This window comes from Pempheris klunzingeri, chromosome 17, assembly GCF_042242105.1.
Source record: "Pempheris klunzingeri isolate RE-2024b chromosome 17, fPemKlu1.hap1, whole genome shotgun sequence".
In the NCBI taxonomy this organism is placed as follows: Eukaryota; Metazoa; Chordata; class Actinopteri; order Acropomatiformes; family Pempheridae; genus Pempheris; species Pempheris klunzingeri.
Genome location: NC_092028.1, coordinates 15,562,937 through 15,590,652, shown reverse-complemented (window position 1 = coordinate 15,590,652; position 27,716 = coordinate 15,562,937). Strand labels below are relative to the sequence as shown.

At 42.8% G+C, this 27,716-nt stretch overlaps 1 protein-coding gene across 1 annotated transcript; it reads left to right on the top strand.

Annotated features, from left to right (window-relative positions):
* The first annotated feature begins 246 nt into the window (after nt 1–246).
* On the top strand, nt 247–27,710 carry LOC139217146 (BAR/IMD domain-containing adapter protein 2-like 1). The gene is made up of 14 exons (XM_070848436.1): nt 247–320; nt 2,276–2,351; nt 2,498–2,584; nt 9,118–9,179; nt 10,818–10,889; nt 12,022–12,156; nt 16,362–16,514; nt 16,870–17,025; nt 17,576–17,681; nt 17,843–18,053; nt 20,820–20,882; nt 21,890–22,124; nt 26,544–26,590; nt 26,680–27,710. The coding sequence occupies exons 1-14, from the start codon at nt 270–272 to the stop codon at nt 26,750–26,752; spliced, it is 1,527 nt and encodes a 508-aa protein (XP_070704537.1). The 5' UTR covers nt 247–269; the 3' UTR covers nt 26,753–27,710.
* The last annotated feature ends 6 nt before the right edge of the window (nt 27,711–27,716 follow it).

The window sequence follows — 27,716 nt, the reverse complement described above, 5'->3', positions numbered from 1 at the left end:
CACGCAGCAGCAGCGGCGGGAGGAGCGACAGACAGCTCCTGTCTTACTTTTCTCCTTCTCAGGTTTATCTTTTTTTTTTCTTTTGGTGGTGTGCGCGCGCTCCTTGCGTCTCCTGCTGACTATGAGGGATTTTATGCGTCCGTAGGTTTGGTCACTCTCACCTGCTGGACCTTATTTTTTTTTTTGGGTCGTTATTGTAGTTTTTTTTTTTCCTTCTACCATTTATATATAATTTTCTTTCTTTGTCGGGCGTCGCCAGGGAACTAAACATGTCGAGGAGCGCGGATGAGGTGAACAAGCTCACTGAAAGTACATACAAGGTGGGTACAGCCTGCTGCTGTGAACACAACAGGTGCGACCAGAGGAAAGAAAAGAAAAATACACCTCCATACATCCATGTGTCCAACAGTGAAACAGTTACCTTTAGAGCCGCTGTGGTCCATCCTACCGGTGCCAAACACGCTCCACTTGTACCGGCTGAACGTCCAACAGGTGCCTCTCATTAACCCCACTTTTATGTAGCTGAATATTAACCTGCTCTAATTGTCCAGGCTAAGATGGAGTCCCTTTATGGGCTGCTAACTATGTGTTATGATGATATAGTGTGTCAGTGCTCTGGACAGGTTTCTAAGTGGGTAGATGTTAGTAGAACCTCTTCATCAGTAAAACTCCAGTGTTGAAGCAGTTTGCTGCAGCCTGTGAACAGCTGGAGTTCAGAGGAGCCCTCAGAGCCAGTCACTGGGACTGTTAGTGAGTTTGGATGACTGGTTTTGAAGAAGAAGAGGAGGAAGAAGAAGAAGAAGAAGAGCCCCACCCGAGGAGTGCCATCTCCTCATTAAAATGCTTGCCTGGCTCGATCAGCATCATCCGAGTTGCTCTTTAGTGCAAGCCTGACATCTGTGCCACCCAGCAGTTAAGTAGAATTTATCCTCTTGAGGTGAAATTTAAAGTTTTTGTACTGTTAGATGGTGGGGGAAACCGGTCTCGTAAAACTATTTTAATAAATAGTCGCTGGGGTTAGAGGAGAAATCATGCATAAATGGATGAAGTTTTAACTTCTCACGCTGTGTGGCCAGATCTCCATGCTGTGCTCCACAGGTACAGGCACAGTGAAGTATGAGTTTGTATTAAGAGGCTGGAGGAGGGAATAAAAGAGACTTAACGCTTTTTTTTTTTTTTTCTCCTCACAAGCGTTTAGCCCTCTTGAGTAGCTTTTGTCTGCTGGCCTCGTCTCGGGACAGCCCTCACAGCTCCTTGGTGTGATGAAATGCAGGAAAAAGACTCCAGGTTTAATAATTCAGCTGGCCGTGTGTGTTGTGTGGTAAGATTATACAGCAGGCTCCTCGGCAGCCATCACCTCTGGCTCACTGCTATAATCAGCAGTAGCCCAAAGCTCCCAGAATACAATATACAGGCATGGACAGGGCAGCAAATAAGGGACAAGTTGTGTCCTTTTTAGCTTCGCATTTTGAATGATTTCACACTTTTCTATACTTCACGAGCTCTAAAATTGGAGGATCCGGTGTGTCTTTGCTTACCTGTGCTCTCAGAGCAACAGTAGGTTATGTGTCACTTATTGACAAAGACAGACATTTGTAATCACTGCTGGGCTCATGAAACATTGTTTGACAGGCGGTTTGCTAACGTTGTGTCATTTCCTGTATTCTGGTCTTGGGTGTGAACTTAAGCTAAGGCCTAATCCTCTCATAGTCATCAATAAGTTGACATGGAGAAAGAATAGCTCAATATTTAACATAATTACAGGGATAAGTGCTGAGTCCAACTTATGATCACAGATGCCAGTTTCACTCTGTGACAGTAATCCAGAAATTAAAACAACGAGGACCACACTTGTGCTGGGCCTTTCCTTGTATAAACCCAGAATGGTGTGTTGAAGCGGGGAAAAAATGACTCATCTTGGTTAAACTGGTTTTGTTTCCTCTCATTCTCACATTTGTGTTTGTTCTCTTTTGTTTCCTTTTGCAGTATTGCCTTTCATTCTTTGGTCATTATCTGTCAGAAAAATCAGGAGCGCCTGCCATGGCGTGCAGGTGAATTTGTGCCTAAAGGTCAAAGCTCCTGTTAATAAATAGTCAACAGGGTTTAACTTGACTGCGTGTGTGTCTCAGTCGTCCTCCCACCTTATTCGAATGTGAAGTCAGTCAGGTGTTCAGTCACCCACCTGTGAACTCACTGCTGTTTCATCCACATAACACTGGAATCCTTGAATGAAGTCATGACTAACTGTCTCTCCTTTGTGTCTCCACCTTCCCAGAGTGTGATGGAACAGTTCAACCCAGGATTGAGGAATCTGGTCAACCTGGGAAAGAACTATGAGAAATCAGTGGCAGGTGAGCATTTTTACCACATTAACATTAACGGGCAGCAGTTAGTAGCTTTTTTTTTAGTGAATATTCAGGGTGTTCAGTGGTCTTCAGCCTATATTTTTCCCAAACTACTCTAATAAACATTAATGATCATTTTATCATTTTCCCAGCAATGACCCTGGCGGGAAAGTTGTATTTTGATGCAATGTCTAAGATTGGGGAGAATGCTGCAGTGTCTCCTGTCTCCAGAGAATTAGGTAAGTTTCCATGTTTCTCTGTCCTCTGGCTCTCTGCTGGGATAAACTAGGGAAAACCTGCAGGCTGTGGAAACAGTTTCTGCTTCCCTGAAATAGTTGTTTATCTCACTTGGGTCTCAGAAGCCGGGGTTTCCAGGGGCACTTTTGTATGGTTTATGTCTGTAATTTATCAATATAAGCTGAAGATGTGAATGGAAGACATTATCTGGAGTATCTCTTCTGAATCTTGTGCACCAGACACCAACAATTGTTTAATCTCTCTTTCTCTCTCTTTTATATAAGTGTTTTTATAGCAGTGCCTCACAATCAACAGACATGAAAGTCTGACAAATGTATGTAAGCAAAAGTTCAATGAGGTAAATGGTAATAAATGCAAGATAAAGGAAGGTAACATAACTAGCCTCAGTCACTGACCTAAAGCTCTGTCAGCTTGAGCTCATCAAGCAAAGAACCTGATCACCCTTTACTTCAGCCTGGGCAGAAAAATCAAATATAATGTATGTCATTATATTTCATATTTAGTGGGGAATCGATGCAAAGTTCAACAAGTAATTCACAAAATGTGAAATCAACCCGCAGTCATTTTTGTAGAAGAGATCATGATGCACTTTTGAGCAAATGTATGTATGCTTTTGATGGGGGAAAAATATTAAAGTGTGTGCTGTCAAACCTTCTCTCTGACACTGGAATACACAAACACTGTAGCTCATCCACAGCAGCAGCTACACTTTGATTAATGCCAGCATGATATGTGTGATGGATCTCCTACTGCGCACGTGGTGAGCTTAGGAATACGCTGTGGCACAGGGTTTGTTTGGATCTCTGTTTGTTTCAAGCCAACTCCCCAGGCTTCAGTTCCCACAAGCTCATTTGCAGTCCAAAGATGTCTGGCGTCCTAACTCATTGTCACCAGTGGCACACTTTGATTTAACCACTGTTTGTCTCTCAACTCCCCTGCTGATATGCTGCAAAACTGCTAATTAAATTCAGCTAGCACAATGGGAAGTGCCACCTGGTGTCATTTTCCTGCTGTGTGACACTCCATCCAAAAAAAAAATGAAACATTCACCGTGTGGAGAAAAGTTGGTAAAAGTTTGTTATTTACTCCTCCATGAATAACTGTGGCTGGCTGGTTTTCATTCATGATTGTTACAATGGTTTCCAATAGTGACAAGTATTTTCCATCGCTCCATCTGCTCAGACTGCTGGAATCAGTGATTGTGGTTGCAGCACTTGAGAAAATGGACAACTAAGAAGTGGATTATGCTGCAGGAGTAGTCTGAGATCTTTCCGTGGATTTGGTTGGCTGAAAGTTGTCACCTCTTCACAAATGATTCACAGAGAGCTTTGTCATCATCTACAGGTTGTTGAATGATTTTGGCTGGTGCATCACGGTAATAGTGCACAGCTGTGTGGAGCTCATGGATGTGACTGCATTCTTTTTTTCTACCGTATTTTAAGATCGTCTTCCCACATATTTCCCTCTAGATGTAAACGTAGCACCATTGCAGAAATGCTTTGGTTTGTCATTCGTATACCCGCTGTGCAGGTGATGCACTTTTCCTTTCAGTCTCTGAAAAACAAAGTTGATATGTCATGATACTGTGCCGCCTATTTAAGGGATGACAAAGGATTGACACTACTGGATTTTCACCCCAAAATTTTTTTTTAAAGGCAACACATTTGTTTGAACTGACTTTCACCTGTATTTAATGTCTACATGCGTCCATCCATTTATATTCAAAAATAAAGTCAAATCTGCTCCCCTGTTTGAAACATAAAAACCAGAAGTGGTAAGTCTGATAGATGATGTAGACACAGACATTGGCATAACAAAACAGTTTTATGTAGGGTGAAGTCATAATAATGTCATGATGTCCAGGCTGAGTCACCCCTGACCTGTGGACACACTCCAGCACTCACTAATCCCTGTGTGAGGGAGACAGACAGAGACAGGGAGAGGCACTCTGGTCTCATGACAGATCAGTTCAGTCTGAGTCATTATGGGGGATTATGTAGAACACAGGGAGACTAAACACACAGCACAAAAAGTTATCTAATCTAATAGACCAGGCCTGTAAACCCAAATGTATTGTATCTGGAGTTTGTACTTACCAGCCTGGATGTCCAACCTGTGACACTAAGTACTGTCAGGATTTCAAGACTTCAATATAGATTCTGCTTAAAGAGTGATAAGGAAGCAGAATTTCTCGCTAGAAACATGAGGAGCTTCACGGAGAGTAAGAAAGTCTCTGCATCTGAGCCTGCTCATGGTCGTAGTGAAGCTGCCCCATCAGAAACCTGAGCTTCAGTGACGCGTAGCCAACCAGAAACCAGATACTCTCGAGAGGCATTGAAGGACCGGAGCACCTCGTCGTCCTACCTTCCTCCTCTAATTCCTTTAGTCTCCCCCCTCCTCCTCCTCCTCTGCCAGAGTTCAAATGTCAACAGTTGTTTCATTCAAGCACTCAGGTATCGGACTTGTTTCCCTCTCTGGTCAGACCAGGAACAAGGATTAATATCAGAAGGACCAGAATGTATAGACGCCATGACTTTGGGCCTCGCTGTGTTCAGTCTTTATATCCTCCAACTGTATTAGAGGTGAAAACTTCAGTTTTACAGATGCTGGAACCTAAAACATTTTGTTTGTTTCCTCAGAGAGTTTAGCGGAGGAGTATTTAACAGCCGTTTAGACGCCATGACTGCGCAGCATTTTGTTGACAGCAGGGAAGTGAATCTGATCCAATCGTGTCCTTTTTACAGTAGCACGGGCTTTGCAGATGCTTCATAGACCCCCCCACACACACAAGTGCACACAAACACAAACACACACCGTCCTTTGATGGCCCTGGCCCGTTCAAATGGCATCATGCCCACTTTACATAATCCATCCATGTTTGCATGGTGTGTCAGGTGGCCCTCTCTGATGCCAGGATTATTTTGCCCACAGTCAAAAACTGTGGAAGAATTTTGGGCCGCTTTGCATGCGACCAGCAAAATCCTGTCAATCAGCTCAATGTAGGGAGTTGTTTATCTCCTGTTTATTTTTTTGTTGCTGTTCTTTATCTCGGCTCCACGGTAGCCACGGAGCTTGTGGCTCAAAAATGAAGCTTAATAACAGTTTTTTACTGTTTGTCATATCTGTTGAAATCGAGTTCATTCTTCACAGAAGGCATTTTTAATGACAAGTCTGTGCTTTTCCACAAACTCACACACAGATGAGTGTGACACATCCATCTGTACATCATGGATTATGAAAGAAAAGATGGAACAATAGCATTTTTTTTTTTTCTCTTTTGTCTCATTTGGTGTCCGAGGATGACGCATCAGAAAATGGAAGGTTTGCTTGCATGATTCCCATCAGACCAGAGACAAGAGTAGAAGTAATGATTTTAACTGGCGGTGCTGTTCAAACAGCACATGCTGACTCTGGGACAATGACCACAGTGCCAAGCATGCAGCTCCTGACGGTGTTGTGACGTGACTGTGTAGAATCAGAGGAACCACAACAGTGAACAGTTTGGTACCAAACCTAATCATAAACCTCTGTGCATCCACTCCAACACCCAAGGCAAAAGTTAAACTTGTCACTCAAGCTTGCTGACTTGTAAGGTGTTACCTTTTGTGTGTGTGTCAGCTATCACCCCTGCAGTAGTATATGTAAAAATCCTCCACAAAGCACAGTGTGACTCCAGACCCACTTGGAGCCCAGGCAAACAGAGCTGCAGGCAGTCCGTCTGCATGGTGTGGGTTTATCTCGGTTTGGTTTTGTTAGCTAATGGCGGCGGTTTGCTTCTGGTGCTTCATCGTGACACACTCTTGCCCTCACACCTTGCTCAATCGAACAGCTGTTGCCCGGCAACGTTTTGTGCAGACCTTGACAACAGTAAATAAACAGGCGTGAACAGCTGGAAAAAGGCTGTCGATCCCCGTCACGCTGCTGTACAACAGTGAAGACGTTTGTATACCATCAGTAACACGACACATTAGCATCAACATTATCGTTCAGATGTCGTAATACATTGATGACTCACAACTTTCGATGTTCTTCAAATAAACAGGTCCGTCAGGTATGTGACTCTATACCACACCTGCTGACGCTTTAAAGATTACGTTGTTCTTATTGTAAGATAAGTGGACTTTAAGGTCAAATGAGTGAGGCATTCAGTCCTGGGAGGTCAGGCTGGCAGCGCTTTCAATCCAGCGTCCTTCACTTTTATGTGGTGGCTTTTCTTATTCCAACATGTGCCTCTACATCTTTTTTTTCCTTCTCAGTTTCTTATTTTCTGTCTCTATGCTATGTGCAGCACTCCAACACACTCGTCATCCCTTTTCTTCAGTACTTAGTGTACCTTTCCCTGGCTTGGTATATACCTCCTCAACACACTACCCTCTCCGCCTTTCCTGTCCCAGCCTTTGCTCCCCCCACAGTTCTTTTTCTCCTGCTCTGTCAAAGGGCAGATTTGCTTGGATGATCTGTTGGCCTTTGTCTGCTGAGCTGTTTGAACTGCACTGAGTGAAAGAGCCAGCGTCGCCATAAGGCAAGGAGCGGCAGTGAAGGTGTAGAAAGATGGAGCGGGGAAGGGCACTGTTTACATACTGAACGTACTGGTCACAGTGATACATCACACTGACGGCCTATTGAACAGCTGTCAGGGATTTGCATAGTAAATTTCTACACATCAGAACGCTGTTGAGAAACGGAAGCTGACTTCTCTTTTTTTCCACAGGAGGCACCTCCACTGATGGAGTTATAGTTATATAGATTTATTGAACCCAGTGAATTACTACCGAGGCAAAAGGACAGTGTTTGCCTTTTATTAATCTTTAGAAAACCGTTTGTGTGGATGGCTGCTTTTCACATTTCTTGCAATATTGGTCTACAAACCTTAACAAATCTGGAAATATTGAATGACTGAAGTGTTTTTTATTCACTGAGCCAGTGCCCCTCCTCTGCGACAGCCCAGGTCTTCCTTTTTTAAAGACAAACTAACAGTTAAGGTGCTCTGACGCCGAGGCCTCTGTATCAGTCCACTGGAAAATCTGTGTTTAAAAAAAAAAAATCTCAAGGCTACATCCCTGTTAACAGCCCTGTGTACTGTACAGCTGTACTTCTTGGCAGCTGAGGATTTTTTTTTGTTGTGACATTTATCTATTTATCTCTGTATGTGGAAACAACATGCCCATGGGAAAAGCTCAGAGCAGGAAAAAGTCATAACATGCAGTATCAAGTTTCCTCTCTGAAGATTTGCATCCTGCTTTCATGTCTAAGAAGACACATGATTGAGTTGTACACAGATACAGTCCTCAATCTGTCATGTATCCAACATCACAGGAAATATGCCGAGCGTATACTGTAAATAATCCTATTGTAATTCTAGTCGGAATAGCAATCTGTATTAAACATGTCTGTCAAACGGTTTAAAACAGAAGCATTTTTTGAGCAGTCTGAAGTTGTAGCCACATTTCAGCTGCTGTAGTTTGGCTGATCATTCTCGCTTTTTTTGCTTCTCATAATGAAGTGACGCTCCATCTGTGCTACAAGTTTTCCAGAATCGTTGGCGTGCACACATTCTCGCAAATGCACTCATTGTTCCTTCTTGTCTAACAGTCGTCTGAAGGGTGTTAAAAACAGTCAAGGGACCTCACCAGACACAACAGGCATGCAGAGAGTCCTTTTTGGCTTGTGAGCAGCACTATCCAGGCCACAAACAGTATGTTAGAAACAGACATAAGTCAGCATGAAGGCCATCTGGCTCAGAGTAGAATTACTTCTCTTAGTAATGCATAAAGCTGCACATGGGATCACTCTTTACTATTATTTATTAAATTTGTGGTCTTAGAAGAGTGCTTGGCAGCTGTAATTAAAACATAGCAGGTCATATTCATGTCATTTTATTTATTTGCAATAGCTTGTTCAGTAAAATGCCGAGAGTCAAGCATGATTATGATTTTTAATGATTTTTTCGGATAACTTATGAATAACTGACAGTGTGCTGTGCTATGTAGCGCGGAGGTCAACAGGAAATTTAATTACAATTTTCCGCATAATGATTGTGCTCCATAATCCTAATTTGATTGCATTTGTGAGCACCATGCCGACATAGAAGGTTATAATTTGTGGCTGGCTGCCATCTGAGCTCTTTTTGATTAGCCGAGCGGTAGATGTTCTGGTTTTTCTAGTCCAGGCACATGTATTTATTCTCCTTTCATCTCGACGAAGAAAATCCTTTCTGTCATAATCTGTTGCTAATGACATTTGATGGTTTTAAAGGTTGCAAATGATGCGCATCATTTCTCAGCAATACATTCATTCATATATGGTACATATACAATGTATGCATTGTGCTCATTGTCATTGTAAACTGTTGTCAGTGTTTCACAATATCTTTACATAACAACGTTTTTTCCTGTTCAGAAAAGACAGAAAGAAAAAGCAAACAAGACCAAACACTTGGATTACTGCTGGCCTGTCTTTGTCCTCACATTAACCTGCACATTTTTCTTTCTCCGTCTTGTTCTCTCTCTGACAGGTGTAGTGCTGATGGAAATCTCAGAGGTCCACAGGAAGGTTCATCTTGAGTTGGAAGAAAACGTGAGTGTCACATATGTTGTTGCACTGTAAAGGCTTCCTGGGATTTCTCATGTTACCTCCATGGTGTGCCTCTCTAATCCTGTTGCCTCACCCAGATACACTTTGTCAGACACTGTCGCTCTCTGACACTGTCGCTCGTTATATTTCCAGACAACCGCAAATGAAGCCTCCACTCGCTTGAGCACCATGTGGTGGTACAAACAGTCAGCCAGTAGCTTTCTCTCTCTCTCCTCCTCACACCTTTGGACAGATAGACACTCTGCTTCCCCCCCCACCTAACACAATACGGTGTCGTTGTGAACAAGCACAATGCAAAGAGGTTGGATGAAGAAGGGAAACAACAGGTTTAGGTCGTAGCAGCACCTGTTGGTTTACCTCCTGTCTGAGAACAGGCGGCAGGCCTCAACATGTCCTGGGAAAACAGCAGCTGGAGCCATTACAGTTTGGTGTATTAAGAAAGTACAGCCTGATTTGGGCTGTTGGCATGCTTCACCACAGTAAAGCTGCAATGCTATTTTCATAATTAATCAATCTTTTGATTTTTTTTTTCAATCAATGTATGAATTGTTTAGTCTGTAAAATGATAGAAATCAAGAACAAATGCCCATTGGACGTTCCCAGAGACCAAGATGTCATCTTCCAGTTGTTTATTTTGTCAAAACAAAAGTTACAAACTCAAAGGGATTCAGCTTGTGATAACATGAGGTTGGAAAAAGAATCTCAGAGAATCTCACAGTGGAGAGGCTGGAACTTACAAATGTTTGACTTTTAATAAATAACTTTTAAATTAACTGATTATTGATAGTTGCAGATTAATTTCCATTAATCTGTCCATCCAGTAATCCAAAAATTCATTCAGCACTGTACCACGATAACTGGTAACACTGTTAATAAAGCTCTTTCGTAGACCTTTTAGATCCTAACACAGGAGATTTATTTTCTTAGACTGTTCAACAAGCTTTTGTGTTTGGCAAAATAACTAATACCAGGGTTTGAAAATAACCTGCTACGGATGAACTGTGGGGCAGAAAAGTTGTGCGGCACTCCTCTGAGACATTGTTGCAAACAGTATTAGCAAGTGGGTTGACTTGTTAATGGACTCCTGTTGGTGAGTCACTGTATCAGTTCAGGTCAGAGAAAATGATAGAACAAAAACCATTTGCGGACTGCGGTGAGGGCGTGTGCTGCGTGTGCGACAAGGTCTCCGTGGTCACCTGCGTGCGTTCAGTAATGGGGTCTTCTAATTCATCAGTCCGCCCAATGTGGGCTCTGCCGCCGCATCTCAACAAGGCTTTGGTGATGGGAGCGCTTCGACACCCTCACACTAATGAGAGGGAGCGGGAGAGAAAGGGAGAAAATGAGAGAAGTCTGTGGGCATTCCCACGCTTTGTTTCTGACTCATTCATAAGCGCAACCTTGGACTCGGCTCTCACCCCCGCACACATGCACCGATTCACTCTAAATGATCACTCCCCATTTCTCTCTGTGAGACTTCCAGTATTTTCCATTTGCCACTAGCAGCTAACTGACAAACTGTTGCTCTCCATCCTCCCATCAAGTTTGTAATCACCAGTGTCTTTTTTTTTTTTCTTCACTCTCTCCTCTCTGGTCCCTCCTCCTCATCCTCCTCACTTGAAGTTTAAGAGGTTCCACAGGGAGATAATAGCCGAGCTGGAGAGAAAGACTGACATGGATGTCAAATACATGACAGTGAGTAGTTTGTGTGTGTGAGCGCTTGCACAGCATTGCTTGTGTGTGTGTGTGTGTGTGTGTGTGTGTGTGTGTGTGTGTGTGTGTGTGTGTGTGTGTGTGTGTGCGTGTGTGCATGTTTGATTGTGAGTCACTCCATCCATCCCCCTCATGTGAACACACACCGCCACCTAAAAGTAGGTTTTGTCATGTTTTTGTTCTCTTCCTTGGTTTGGTGTCAAGTACATTTTTCATGTTCATCAGTCAGTGACAGTGAATGATTGCGATGCACACGTATCGTGTCTCTAAGCTAAAGGCCTCAGTGCAGGCAGATGGATGTAAAACCGATCGCTCAGTGACATTTACAGCCAAACACTGTAGCCTAATCCAGCAATTCAGTGCTATACTTTTCTGTCATTATGAATGCAATTAATTAATCTCCTAATGGGAGTTATTGCTGCAAAACAACAATTGACTCGCTGTCAGCAGTGCATTACAGAAGCAAACGTCTGCACAACCTTTAATGTGTTATTATGATTATCATCAGTTTCTTACACTCTAATGTCTGGAATTAATCCAATTTAGTTTAAATTTAAGATATTATATCAAAGCTTTGTATTAAATAAAATGTCAGTTGAAATGAAATAACAAATAATAGTAGTAATAATAATGGTCCATCCCCCATATGTAGGTTAGATAATGCTTTGAAGTGTCTTGTTGGATGAATGGTTTAGATGCAGGACTTTCACCCATGAGATAAATATGTATATATTTTTTACATTTAGACTCAGTTTTCTTTTATCGTTATCAGGTTTTAGTCGCAGTTTAACTACTTCATTAGGTTGAGGACAAGATCATGGTTTGGGTTAAAATAATACAAATATAAAAGGTGGGGGGTATTAAACACAAAATATACTGTTTCCAACACACACCTGGTGTAAATGGTCACATTGGCTATTCCACCTCAGTTGCGAATAACAAACTGACACCTGGGGACAAATAGTATCTGGCAAAATGATTCAATCTTTACACCACTGAAATGCAGTATTGAGCCAGTTATTCTAAGACTCACTGTATTTCTGCTGTCTAATATGGTTGTGGCATAGACTATGCTGATGCTCCAGCAGTCACATGGATCTTTCCTCTGCTCCAGGCCACTTATAAGAGGTACCAGATGGAGCACAAGATGAAGCAGGACTCTCTGGAGAGGTCCCAGTCTGACCTGAAGAAACTGAGGAGAAAGAGCCAAGGCAAGAACGCTAACAAGTACGAGAACAAAGAGAGCGAGGTGAGACACACCAACAGACACGTGACACAGCGTACGCTGATGCTCTTTCTCACACACACACACACACACACACACACACACACACACGCATGTCCATATGTGCATGGACATAATTACACAGACAAACTTACTCACAAACCTTGACACCTGAGCCGCGGCATGTCAAAGCCAGTGTAACAGTAGTTGGGGACAATGTGTGAAGTGTCTGGTCTGTGCAGTCATGCAGGAGAACGTCCATGTTTGTTGTTGGCTTCTTTTTTGTCCGCTCCCAGCCTTGATGGACTGAAAAAGAAAACTTTGGTCTAATTTATGTCTTTAGTCCCAATTCTTGTTCCATTCTGGAGAATACGTCACTTTGATTTAGTCAATGTGATTTACCTGAGTGTACACAATTAATAACTTAGGAGTGTTAAGTCATTACAGCCAGTTAAAGTTTTTATTACATGGACTAATCTCTGCAGAATGACAATTTGTAAAGCTGCACCCTGAGAGCAGCAGCCTCAGATCTTGCATAACCTCCCTACCTTCGATCCAGTCAGGCAGCCGGGGTGTGTGTCTGTGTTTGTGTGCATCTGTGAATGTTTAAGGGTTTGTGTGTTCTGTCAACACGGTTTTCTCTTCCCCTCGGCTGGCAGAATTAAAGTGAGAGAGACGACCCAGAAGGAATCACACAATTATGTCACTTTACATGACCAGTGCAGCTTTAACCTTCTGCACAGACTTTATCATTACCCAGGAAAAAATACTTGATGGTAACATAATACCACAATAGCTGCAAAACTGTAACTTTCTCCAGTTATATAAAGCTGTCACCCTTAGTGGAAGCATGCTGTGAACAAAAGGTGAAGTGATTAGTCAATTAATCAATAATTTGATCGAGAAAAACAACTATTTTGACAAATTTTACGTTTTGAAGCATTAAAATGCTGAACATGCTTTAGTTTTAGCTTCTCAAATGTGAAGATTTTTTGCTTTTCTTTCATATATCTTAGTAAACTGTGTAACTTTTAGGTTTTTTGGCTTTTTGTCAGACAAAACAAGACATTATTAAATCACTAAATGTGTTTTCTTTTTAGTCTAAATTGCAGTGTAGTTTTAAATAGACATGTGTCAGAGCAACTGAAAGGATCCAAGAAAATAAAATGTCTCTTACAAATAGGGAACTGTATCTTTATGAAAATATGGATGCTTCCCTGTTGGCTTCTTAGAAATTATACTTCCTTCCTCAAATATTCTTTTAGTCTGTAGTCTTTCATTCTTTTGTTTTCCCACTCCTCCCATATCTATATTCCTCCTTCCCCTTCTGTTTCCTCCCTCCTTCTCACCTCTCCTCTGTGCTTCACTATCCCACCAAGCCATGAGTCAGAGAGTTCGCTCACTGCTGGGCGCACTTATCCGATTTAAGACCAGGTATTAGGATTTAGACACCCTACAAACACAGAGATGGGCCGGCAAACAGGAGTGTCAGGTCTTAGAGGAAGGAGTTTACAGCAGAGGATGATTCACCAGACACCAAAGACACTTCAAAGCCCGGGAACGATCCGTCAGAGAGCAGGGACGGGATTTGAAAAATAGTGAGAGTGCCGTCAAACAACTGATGAAAAGGCCCTACCAGAGAAAAAGTGAGCGCAAGTTTTACTCTGTGATTAACAAAGATTGAGTTCTGCATCAAGGCTCTATATGTCAGAAAGGGAAAAGTGTGGTTTAATTTTCAAGGCGAGGTACGTAATACAATTTTCTCTTATGTCTTATCGCTGTGTTGCCACCCCTCGCTCTTTCTTACCCATAGTTCCCAGGATAAACATAGGTTGTCCATAGCAACAAGCTTGCAGCAGTGTTGACAGATATAAAGTGATTGTGTGTGTGTGTGTGTGGAAATAGCATTTCACACTTTTTTCCCCTCACCCACTTGTTAGAAGAAATTATGCCGCCCACCTCTACAATTCTGGAAAGGTGTTCACTCTCTTCTTCTCTCTCTGTCTTTTCCATTCATATTATCTGTAGTGACATTAAATGCTACAGTATTTGTTGCCAAAACAAAAACCTGAAAAAAAGACTTTTAATGCATTTGATACAATTTCAGGGGCATTAATGAAATTACAGATACCCTGTAGTACATCTCAATTAATTAAATGAATTCAAGTGATGAATACATTTATGCTGATCTAAGAACAGATGCATAAAATTCTGCACTAAAACTGTGTGTATATATAACGACAGAACTATGCTTGCACATTACTTCCATCAGATCTAAAAAGAGGTGTGTGTCATTGTGGAACTGGACGCACGTGCATGAGCGTCACGTCCACTCCAACAGTTTGCAATAAATGGGCATAGAAATGCCCCATAGACATCAGTTTGCACATAGATACTTCTACCCCCTCACCACTCCTTAGACCTGTCAGTGAGAGTGATGGCAAAGGAGAAGTGCAAATTAACCGATTGTGTTTGAACTTTGGTCTCTAACAGCAGCAGAAGGGCTGTCATTATGGCCCACCATTACACTCGGCTGTGGCTGTACCACCGAGTCAACGCATGTACCTATAATCCATCATCTGCAGCGATGTTTCATGTTTCATGTATGCAACAAATGCTAATTTTGTTTACTTGTTTTGAGTAACATGAGGCTGAGCTAAAGGTTTCAGTTTTTCATAAAGCCGATCTGACTTTGGTCTATATTATGTTCTTTAACAATACTTGGTGTTCGTGAGTTGATTGTGCTGCTGTTAAACTTGCCCTTATAAAAACAAGGAGGGATTATGTCCCAGGTGACTGCAGCGGGTTCACTGGAAAAAAAAAAACAACGTCAGGAAAAGAGAAGGAAAGGGAGAGGTCTCATTCCTGCCAGCAGAAGCTGGGAGAGTGATATATCTGCCGTTATTGTGTAGGTGTGCATGTTCGCATCATACATTTGCATCTGCTTGTTTGTTGACATAAAGGTAAGCCTGCTATCATAAAGCCAGGTATTGAGCGAGATACCAGCAGGTCTAAATGGGCGGGTTCATGTAAGGACAGCTTGGCTTCGGAGCGACAGACCTGCACAGAGAAAGACGGATTCTCATTCAGTCAAGCAGACATATGGCATTGTTTGGACAAGGACGATATCACATCTGCTGACAGAGATAGCTACCTTGGTAGATTGTAAAATCTCCTCATGGTATGCATCACTGCCGCACTTATTGATCCTTTTACTGTATAGAAATAACTCAGCAGTATTCTTCTCTCTGTGTGAGTACTCCCAGAGGACCAGTCACAGAAACATGTTGTTAAGTAATTAAACTGGACAAAAATTTGATATATTCTTAATTTTTTCACATTTCACTTGGTTGGATTCACTAACGTTCTCCCACTAAATAACTACCACATTTCCACGTTCAGTATGTTTCTAATTCCACCACAGCTTCCTGGTAAATAAGCCCTCTGCCATTTAAGGCTTTTACAGAAGAGGACTGTTGTGAGGGCTGAATAGAGAGGGTGTGTGCTATTATATTAACAGCTGGTACAGGTGTGCCAATTCCAGCCAGCTAACTGAGGATGCCGATATGGATTTCAAGGAATCAGGAACAAAAGACAACGTTGGAACAAGTTCACTTAATCTGATTTTTTGTGTAGTTATGACTTCGAGTTACGTGTGTTATCTGAACAAATGGAAGTTAGTTTTTATTGTGCTAATTAAAAGAATAACATCAAATACACAAAGCTGATAGGTGAAAAGAATAAAAGTTTAAAGATAAAGTGATTTCAGAAAGACCAGGCTCGTTCACGTTCGCATACATGCACAAGAACACAGACCAGTCTTAAATCCTCTCAGGAGCCTTCTGACCTTTTTATAATCCCAGTCTGTCCATGTAGATAAGACATCCTTCTCCTCTTCCTCCCCACCACTGCTGTCCCCTCCTTCCTCCCATTGCTCTGTCCTTTCACTGAACACTAAATGCAACCTAATCTGTCAATAAAGTAAACTCTGGTCTAAAGATACCTCCTCCTCTGCAAGAGAGAGATTAGGATATTCAGAAAGGAACCCCGCTCCATTCATGTCGTTTGTGTGTCGATTGGCAGTGAAAGGGCTGTAAACCATGTGGCCGGGAAGATAAGACATGATGATCTATTTAGTTTGCAAGAGAGTGGATAGCAAAAGACAAAGCCATTCAAATGCACTTATTATAATTATTAGATTGTATATGTGCATGTTTGTTTGTTGTCAGTGCCTGGAAACATTGACAGGCCGTCAGATGGACATGCAGCTGTTCATCGCAGACGGCTGTAAGGAGGCTCTGCTGGAGGAGAAGAGACGCTTCTGTTTCCTGGTGGACAAACACTGCTTGTTCTCCTACCAGATGGCTTCCTTCCATGATAAGGTACAAAACACTCCTGCCCCTCGTCATGTTAGATTCAAGAAAATATTGGGATTTTCCTCGACTAAACACCTCACTGACTGTTGTGCAGTGGCGGTGAAAAGCTAAAGAGTTAAGGTGACAAAAAGAGACCAAAATATGTTTACAAGATCTTGAAGTACACAAGTCTAAACCTCGCAGTAAGAGATCTTCAACAACTTTAGTGCAATTGAAACACCAGCAGAGCAATTTATTCCAAAACCCACAATCTCAAGTCTCTAAATGCCTTGCGTTACTATAGTGATGGAAAAGTCTCTCTACTGATTACTCATGTTTTTTTCTTTTAATATCTTTTCTTGTGTCCATGCCTGCTGGACAGGCCAGAGACATTCTGACGGCAAAGCTGAGCAGCTGGCAGGACCAGTGCAACGACGCCACCGTCATGCCCGAGACCGTCTTGTCGATGATCGAGGGACTGCGCACGCCCATCTCCATCACACCTCTGCCCTCTCCCTCCCCGTCACGGCACAGTGTGGTATGGTTGGAAGGATGAAGGGGCGACAAAAGACATGCCGCTGCCTTGTTTCAGAGATTTTTTTCCGCTTTCATTTTCTCTTTTGTGTGGTGGAGCAAAATATCTCAAGATTAATACCCAATACCAATTTTCTCTTACAGAGTAGATGATGCAATTAGAATTCAGAGCATCTTTGCATATTTAATGAAGAGAGAATGGTGGTCTTTAAGATGATGTGGAGTTGATAAATTTACCTCACGTAGGCTATGCGTGCGTTTTTTTTACATTCATTAAGCATGATGTAGCTTTTTGCACAATAATGTAAGCTCTTGTCTTTAACATGTCCTGACGACTGCTAGACAATAAGTTAAAATGACCCTTGTTAAGATCTTACAGTGTGTTGGATCTGGCACTTTTATTAGATTGCAAATTCCTGCATTTTGCTATGTTTCGCATTTGATGAGGGTGTTGAGTAAGTGGCCTACTTTAATGTACTTAAACAGTCAAATATAATATAACACACCTACACATTTGCCTACATGCTAACGTTATTATTAATGTTTTGTGGCAGAACACCTCTGCTCCCCCGGCCCCACCTCTGAAGGCTCAGACCAGTCCTCTGGCTAACATGTTCACCCAGGAGAACAGCACTACCAGTGCAACCACCAACAGCACAGGTATTATAACATGGAATATGGTGTTGCTTTTCGATTTGCACCTCCCTATGTGCAGTTGTGGCCTCAAGCTTGTGCAGAAGCCTTAGCATGGCTGTAGATTCGTGGTGTTATATTCTCACTGTTACTCTTCATCGTTACCTTTCTTCCTGCCTCCCTCCCAGACCACAGTGAGGAGAACAGTCTTGCCAGGTCCGTGTCTGTCGCCACAGGCCTCAACAATATGGTGAACAGGCCACGTGTGCGCACCATCTTCCCACACACTGCAGGCAACAACAGCACGCTGCTCAGCTTTGACGAGGGAGACATCATCATCCTGCTCATCCCCGACGAGAGAGACGGGTGGATGTACGGCGAACTGGAGAAGAATGGAAAGTGAGTACAATAGCACGAATAATGGAAGTCATACACTCGATTGCTTGTGTGATGCACTTCATGTACAGTGGTGTGAAAAAGTATTTGCCCCCTTACAGATTTCTTCTGTTTTTGCTTTATTGTCACACATGATTTAACAAGGGGGGGCAATTACTTTTTCACATAGGCCAGGTTGGTTTGGATCATTTAAAAACTGCTTTTTGTATTTACTCAGGTTATCTTTGAGTGATATTAAAATTGGTTTGATGATCTGAAACATGTAAGTGTGACAAAAAAGCAAAAACAGAAGAAATCTGTAAGGGGGCAAATACTTTTTCACAGCACTGTAAGTGTTCACGGCACACTCAATATATACCTCAGTTACCTTATGTTTCAATGAATATCGGCAAGAAATAATTCCTTGTGTGTGCTTTAATTAGCACCTACCTCATTACTGCCGTATCGTCAGTTGTTTTATACAGGCGTGTTGGGCTCCTCCTAAGAGTCAGGTGACTAATATGAGGTGGACTGGACTGTTCTCACTAGCCAGATGGCCCCTCGTCTGATTGCTATGCTGACCATGTACATGCACGCACACAGCTCTAAGCTCACCAAGTGCTGCCTGAGCTGGAACACTCACTGATAAGGAAATCAAAGTAAAGCATGGCCCGAGGGTGGGATGTACGATAGCGCTCTGGAGTGAGGCAGAGAGAGAAGTTCAGAGTACCACCTGCTCTCCCACACAGACACTGGCACCAGCCAAGCCGGCTCTCTTCAGGTCTCTGATGTCTGACTTTTTAAACAGGGATTTGATCTGAAGCCCTTGGAAGTGTGTTTTTGAATTTTAATCATTCATCAGGTTTGATCTTTATCACTATCAAGGGAAATTACCTGATAAATGTATCCAAAAACCTGATCAAGGGCAGAAAGGAATCATTTCTGAGTTGCTCTCAAAAGTGAGCGTGCTGCAAAGTGAAACTTTGGTCTTGCTGCCTCACAGCTGCAAGCGGGCGAGCTAGATCGCCTGAAGGCTTAAAAATTGTATATCATGTTTATCAGAACACAGCATCCAACGAGATCGACTTTGCGTCCCGCAGGAGGTTTGGCTTTGAAGCATTTGGGTCTTTCACTGAGTTTCTCCCTTTGTCTTGTATCAGCTTTGATAGAATATCCCAGCAACGCGCCTGGCAACACCTAGACTGATTCAGATACCCACACACACTATTGACAGACTGAGGAATGAATGTCAACGAGGCAGAGATACAGTTGAATCACAGTGAGCAAAAATGCACTGAAAATAACACAGCAAAGTAGTAAGAACAAACACTTTTACTATGTGTGTTATCGTCATGGTCACTTTCCTCCACGTCAGTCTGATCCCACTGTCTTATCATCTAATCAGGCTTGTTGGAGTTCTGCTTGCCTGTCTAGGAAACTGAACAGCCCTAGCTACCTGTATTAGTGAGCTGTCCTTGAGAAAGGTGTGTATTAATGCCAATTTGTTTCAGTGAACCTGTTCGGTGGTCAGCAGTAACATTTGCTCTGGAAACCAGCGTGTGTTCTAAGTGGAAAAACCCTTCCCGAAATAAATAAAAGCTATTATTGATGTGAGCGACTGAGGTGCATTTTCCAGTAGGAGGCTTTTTATCGCGGGTACATGAAGGAAACGCCTATTCTCCAGGCCAAATGTGCAAATATTAGCATTTATCCACATAGAGGGAGAGGCTGACTGGCTGCATACTGATTATGTGCAATCTTGTATTATAACAGTACAATGACACACAGTCCTTGGTCTGAGATTGTGATGCAGACTTGCGGTTTTTCATTTTTTCCAAACCTTTTCATTCTCTCTCTCTCTGAGTGTGTTTTCGAGCTGAAATTAAACTTTTTGTTATGAGATCAAGGTGAGAAATTGTGGGAGCATCTTAATTTAACTGAATCATTCGACTGGCTTCATCATGTTGTTCTCACTGTGTTTTTCAACTCCTTGATTATATATATTTATATATCATCTATGATGTTGTTATCTTTAAGTAAAGTTTATTTTGGTGTGTGTATGTGGGCAGGAACAAATGGCTGCTTTAATTTCCTTATTGAGCTCAGTAGAAACTTCAAATGTCCCCAAAGTCTGACTGAGACACTGACTCATTTATCAAACGAACATAATGATTCATTTAAGTTTCAAGCAAACACACTTGTGTGTCAGCTCGGCGTGGTTGAGATAAGACCTTGACCACAAGTCCTCGATCCATTCATTGATTGCAGCGGCACCTTAATATTAATCAGTCTCCAACCAACAGGAGAGTTGTTGTTGGGGAAGATAAAATCCATCAAATAAAAGGAAAAGACATTTGAAATGCTACCCTTTAATAATCTCTCTTTACAAATCAGAGCCGTCCGTGCATCAGGATGTCTTTACTGTGATGAATTCCAGCTTTTTGCAACCATAGTTACCATAGGCGCACATCCACACCGTATATCCAACAGGCAGAGCCATAATAGCTCTTTCATGTCTCGACAAAACTCTTCTGAGAAGCTTATCGGCCTCTATGTGTCCGTAACTGTCTCTTTATCCTTCCTGTCTGTGTCCGAATCTTCTGCTTAAGAGATGGAGGAAGTTACTGAGTTGAGGGCAAAGCAGCAGCTCTTTCTGCTAATCATGTAGAGACGCTTCCAGATTCCTGTGCAATGAGAGCTGATAGGGAGGCTGGCAGCAGGATAGACCACAGATGTAATCGTCCCCTAACTTGGCTTCTCTCTCTCTCTCTCTCTCTCTGTGTCTTGCAGGAGGGGCTGGTTCCCCTCATCCTACTGCCGTGCTCTCTCCGAGCCACTCGTGAATAACAACAGGTAAGGAGACTCCGCGTTCCAGCTAACACACACACACACACACACACATCAGCAGGTTTCATGTTGCAGCCAGCTGTATTGTTGGCAGTGTTTCCTCTAGTTACTCCTGTTAGAGTGATAACCTTTCTAATCCTATGGGGGACTCTCCCATTCCTCAACCTTTGATTCCTGTTGTGCTGAAGCTGAATTCTGCTGTCGATCTCCTCAATCATTTAGCTCTCAGAAACTTTTCTGTATCTTGTTACATGACATCACGCAGTGTGATGAAGAGGGCATTCATGAAACCAGCAACGTATTTTTGTTTTTGTAGAATCCACAGACACTAAATAGCTTTACATACATTTTTCTTATATAAATATTATATAACCTTCAAATCTGTGTAATTGAAATGAATCTAAAATTGGCCCTTTCAGACGAGCTCAGCAAAATATCAGGAAACAGGATGTTGTGTGCTGATGATAGAGAGAGAGAGTTCAGAGAGTCGACTCCAGCCTTTTCTTCAAAGAGACTAATCCCTGTCGGATTAATTTATTAGATCTTAATGTGCTGCACCTCCCACAGAGAGGCCTCCAGCCAACTGCTACCAGTCAGGAAAACAGAAAGTTTAAACTATAACCAGCGCTGGGGGACGCAACAACACACACACATCTTCCATACGATGACCCTCCACTGACCGTTTTTAGTTTGTATCCCATAACCTTAATCTTAACCTCTTTAAGATTAACCTTAATCTAATTCTATCAGTAACAGTAAACCCAACATGCAGCCCTCAGAGGGCTGTTGAAGATAGAAATACAGGAGCACACACACATGCCAGGAGACTCTTGCAAAGTCCTGTAATTAGTTTGATTAAGTGGCCGTATTCTCCCCTTGCTCTCCCTTCTCCACTCCCTCTTTCATCTTTCCTTCTTCTTTATATATCTCTGCTCTATTTTTGTCTTTTTTTGCCTCTACCCGACCGCCTCATCTCTCATACGAAACATCCTCTTCCTCCTGCTCCTCCACAGCGTGTCGGCCGCCCCGTACCGCAGTAGAAGTGTGGTCAACCTCCACCATCAGGACACCGAGACAGACGAGGCGACCATGGTGCTCCCCCCAGCGGACTACTGCGACTCCCCGCAGCGCAGTGCCATCAAGAACAACTCCTCGTCCATCACCAGCAGCGTCGCCACAAATAACAATCACCAGCACTCCCCCACGCCCTCTGCAGTCTCCTCCTCCTCCTCGTCTGATCAGACCACGGTCAGTCAGTTGGCTGTTGATTTGAGTTAAAGCCGTGTGTGAAATGTTCGAGGAAGTCTAGCACAGTTCAGCCCTACCATTAAAAAATTATTATTCTAAGACATTTATTCAGTCCAGACTAATGGTCCTCTGCCAAACCCCTCTGCTGTGCTGGCACAGTCGCCCCGCAGTGTCGTGATAGGACTGGCAATGTGAGGCTACGTCTCACCTGATACCTACTGCAGCATGGCTACTGTACCCTCAGCTGTGCAGCCTTATCTTGACTACGGATGACACGTGTGTGTGTGTGTGTGTGTGTGTGTGTGTGTGTGTGTGTGTGTGTACATTTGTGTGTAGGTGGTGTCAGATGAGCTTTTCATGTCTGCTTTGGAAACCTGACCACACTCTGATACACTCTCAGTGCATCATGCACAATAAAAGTCAATTATTGGGTCCAACAATACTGATTTAAGCCTTAATATTAATGCTTTAGTCTCATATGTTATTAGCAAGATGAGGTAGCACACTTGTCATGTCTTCTAGAAAACAATGTGAATACTAAATATTGTCAATTTTGACAAGCATACATAAGCATGGAATTTCTTGGCTCAACACGTGGTACATTATGTTGGAGAATGGCTGAGGTTTAGGTTGCTCAAACTGCAAAAAGCACCTTGATTAAGAGGCTTACTTGTACCTCCAGTACTCATCAAATAGTCCACAAGTGTTAATGTGGGCAGAAACATGGTTGCAGGTCTGTCTTGGCCCAGTGGCTCAGGATGGAGAAGGATGGACTTTTAATCCTTCTTGGACTATCCAAAAATCACCATAATGACCCACCTTAGATTACGATGGACACAAAACCTGTTGAGATAGGAAATAAAATGGTTAGAAATGTGTTAGAAAGACCACCGCCAGCTTTACTGCTGCTCTTATTTTCCCAAATTGTTGATAATGAATCTCTTGAGGTATTTTCTCCAGGCTGCCACATTGGATAGAGACTAGAACAGTGAGGATGACTGAAGTCTAACAGCACACATAGCGCCACTACCCAATGTAATGAAGCTTTCCGTATCTCAGCAACAGGCATTTTTCAACATGTCCTCATAAATGTTAACATAGAAGTATTATGATTATCTAATATTATTATTCCAGCCGCTTCCCATACTAACTTGGCTTTAGTCACTGCTTCTTCAGTGTTCTTCCTTTTGCATGCCATGCAAAGCATCAGCAAAAACTGCGGTTTTCCTCTTTGAAAGCTTTTGTTGTTCCCGTGTGTGAATGCATTGTGGTATGTCAGGATCAAATGCACCTGCCCTGTCTGCACAACCACACACACACACACACAACCTCTGCACTGCATCACATCGACACTGCCACTGTAGTCCTTCGTCCACTTCTGATAACATTTCACACTTCTCAACTGTAGTGGATGGTAGGCGCTGAACTTTGCATATATTTGTTTTTATGAATGCACGCATTTATACATGTGTCCTATTCACAATGTTTAAAACAACACGCACTAGGTCTGTCAAGTGATTACTCACATGGACAAGTGGCAACTGACACATGCCAATGATTTGAATTAATTTCCGGAAGTTTACTGTAACCTTAATTTCCTGTGTGGACTGGAGCTGACACACTGGACAACTTGGTCAGTGTCCTCACAGTGCAGGAATGACGTCAAAACGATGGCTTAAAACCCAAATTTGTTCTCATAAACATAACTAAAGACATCCGTACACACACACACACACACACACTACCATTGCGGCTATTCTGGTAGGCTTTGATGTTTGACCCAGATGGCAAACAAGGGTTTTCTTCTTGCCTTCACAGTATTCATTATTCACCACTGCATACAGTAGTACGGCCAAAGTTTACCATGCTTTGTGTGTGTGTGTGTGTGTGTGTGTGTGTGTTCACTGTCAGGCCTGTCAGTCTACCTTCGTCTCTCCACCTCTGGCTCGACATTATGGTGGAATTCCACTCTAGGTGAACCCGATACGCACCTTCCCTCTCTGTCGCTCTCTTCATTCTTTCAGTTCCTCTCGCCGTTGTTTGTCTGTTTATCTCCACATCTGCACACTTGTCACTCCATCTTCAGTGCATTCCTCCCTCTCCCTCCCTTTGCCCCGTACTGCATTTCCAGGGTAAATAAATGTATCCTGCATTAGCCCTGGTGACTCACAAAACCCTTCGTCAACTCTGTTTAAAACACACACACACACACACACACACACACACAGACACACACAGATCCCAGAATAGACTAACGTGTGGGAAAAAGTTCTCCCCTGCTACAGTAGACTATGATACTTAGGTTTATATTCAGCACAGTGTATGAGTGGGTGGCTGAGGCTGTGTGTTGGCTTAGTTAACAACTTGTGGATGCATCCTTCATTATCAGTATACGTGTGCCGCATCAGTTTTTCTGCTTCTCAGGTAGCAAACTCGAAGATGTAACAGAGGAAGTCAGTTTCTTTTTCCCATAGCACTGTGTGTTTGTTTTGATCCCCCTATTGTTTTTTCTCTTCCTGTCTGTGCTCCGCATAGACGTTACAGCCAAAATCAGAGCATCTGTAGCCTCCCGGTTCTATTTCTATGTATTTTCACTAGTTTGGTGTCATCTGTATCAGTGTTACAGGTTGGTCCACAGAAGGAAAGATGAGAGAGGAAGGGGAGAGCAGAAAAGGAGGGCTAGGAGAGGTGGGGTTACTCAGAAATGTACTGTCACCATGAGAAAAAAATGCACCCTCGCTGGTTTGGTGCTTTGTGTTGCAGAAAAGATAACGACTCTCAGGAATGAATATATTTAGGATGGAGAGAGAGAGAGAGAGAGAGAGAGAGAGAGAGAGAGAGAAAGTTTGGGTTTGACGTCCATGCTGAGTAAAGGAAAGAAAAGGCTCAATCTCGACATCATCAAAAGTGTTGATACTCAGAGTTTAACAGAGCAGAACAGATGGAGGTGAAGACTTTCTTGGTTCCCGGACAGAGCTATGAGTTGGCATGTTGACTGTACAAGTGTGCATCAAACTACAGTCATGTAGTCACGCGATTAAAGAAACGTGAACTTCATCAGCCGCGATTGTTGCGACGTGGTTTGTAATCCAAACATCTGTAAGCAGAGGACAGATGTGAAACTCTTTCTGTCCTGTGGGAAAACGGCAGCGGCCACAGCGAGAGGGACTGTGCCAAGACGGAAACGCCACCGGTAGAGACGTCAGCCGCTCTATCCACCGCTGACCTCTTGTGGAATCTGTGCAATACTGCAGGTTGATGGGTGGAAGGCCCCGAAGCAGGGCCAGCTGGCAGGAAGTACAACTATTTCTCTTCAGCACTTATGTGACAAACAGTATACAAGACAGTGGCTGTGTCCCAAATCACTGCCTAATTTAGTCATGCACTACTCCCTAACTAAAGTCAACTCCACAGTTAGGAGGCCATTGAGATTTCATATTTATGATCATTGCCATTTTTGTCTGCATACACACAGTTTTTAGTTCATTTCTTGGAAAAAGTTTCAATCTCAAAGTTTACGTTTCTGGTGGGTTTCACAGGAAGATTCAGGAAGATAGATATGTTTTGTAGCTGCAGTAGTGGAGAGAATTTGATTGCGTCTTTAAAGTTGTGCAATTAGGCTGCAGGTAGATTTGTTCCGTCCATTTCCCACTTCTCAGTCACGCCTGTTATTTTGTTGTCTCTCATACACAGCGTGATCCATGTGTAATCAGAACTAGGTCAGTACGGTAAGGATAATCTCAGAAGAGGAGAGTCACATGCTGTTTTATTTCATTTCATGGAGTAATTGCTGCACACATCTATATTATGCGTGAATCTGGTTGGCTGTGGCTCAGTGGTAGAGCAGGTTCGACTCCCGGCTCCTCCAATCCGCATGTTTAAGTATCATTTGACAAGAGACTGTGCTTCAGCGTGAAATGTGTGTGTGTGAGCGACTGATGAGCTGGTCGGCACCCTGCATTGTGAATGCGAATGTAGTGTTACAGCACTTTGAGTGGTCAAACAGACCAGAAAGGCGCCATACGAAGTACAATCCATTTACCATTTGAATCTTCAAAGATATCTAAAACCCTAAATTATTATTAAACGAAAATTGTATTTGTCTTTTAAACAATTGGCTACAGACTGGAACTAAATCCTTGTCTACACATGGCGTCCATGTTCAGGTGCAGCACTGACTTGTGACTCATCACCGAAGGAAAAACTGTGATGCTCATCCATTCATCCAGCGTGTCCAATCATTCAGCAGCCTAAAATATGTATGTGTGTGTGTGTGTTTGGGTTATAATAAACATCAAATGGACGCTGACTCATCCAACATGGCAGAAAAGGAGTTGATTGAGGGGTTCATACTGCAGATGTGTCATGCTTATGTATGAGTGTGACTCAGAGGTGATTGTGAATCTGTTTTCTCCACAGGCAGTCCAACCTAATGGTGTCCCAAGACCTCCCCCTGCTTACCTCGCGTAAGTCACACAATAACACGAACGAGATGATGTGCCCTTCTCTCACTCAGACATGCACTCATTACTCCTCACTCATCTCCGTTTCACAGGGGGGGGAACCCATTCGCCACAGTCAGGCTACGTCCAACCGTCACCAACGACCGCTCCGCTCCGGTCATCTGATCTGTCCACATTTCCCCCACGCATCCTCGCTTCCCACAACCCCTTGTGTCATCTTCCCAGGACGTGCGGCTCCGCGCTGCCTTCACTGTCCAGCAGCTTCTCCTCGTCTGGACGTAACCAGACAAAACTTGGCCAGTACTGAGAAATAAAACGCCATTCGAGTCTGGGATCCCCTCACTGCTGCAAACTCTCACGTGGAAGTATTTCGGGACCAGTCTATTTACAGCACAGATGCTCATATATTTAAGATATATATATATATATATATATTTTCCATGTCTATTTTTGTCCCTCTGTTTGTGGTGGTGATATTTAAATGGCCACATTCTTACCTGCACTTGAGAAATTGATGAATAAAAATGGTCAAAGAAAATACTGCAATGTATTTATGCTGTTGATGTCGCTTGTTCATCGTTAAAATGACTGTTAGGAATCTTTTCTGTTGCCATAGGACAGTAAAAGAATGTACTGTAGAGGACCTCTGCATTTCACCTTCAGGTCCTTCTAATAATGTTGCATCTCAGTGTAGATACTTAAATGATGTTATCTGTTGCTGTGAGGAGAGGAAACTGCAAACCTGTACAGAGATGCATCCAAAAAGGCTCACAAGTGATCTTTACCAAGTCCCTCTTGTATATACATTTGTACAACAGATGCTATAAATATTGCCCTTTGCCATCTAAGTGAACTTTTTGAAGAGTTTGAAGAGACCGGACTGTTGCCTTAACGATACACACACACACACACACACCTACTGTAAAAATGTCATGCACCTGCTGCCTGCATTCTTCAACCTGTGGACATGAGTTGTGACAATTTTCACATCGACAAACCGTTCTGCTTTCATCACGACACGTGGCATTTTCAGACCACAGCGTGTTCACTTGTTTTGGTCTTTGGCTCACATTACACCCTTACTAGAATTTGCAGTATGAAAAATAAAGATTTATTTCTTCAACTTGCT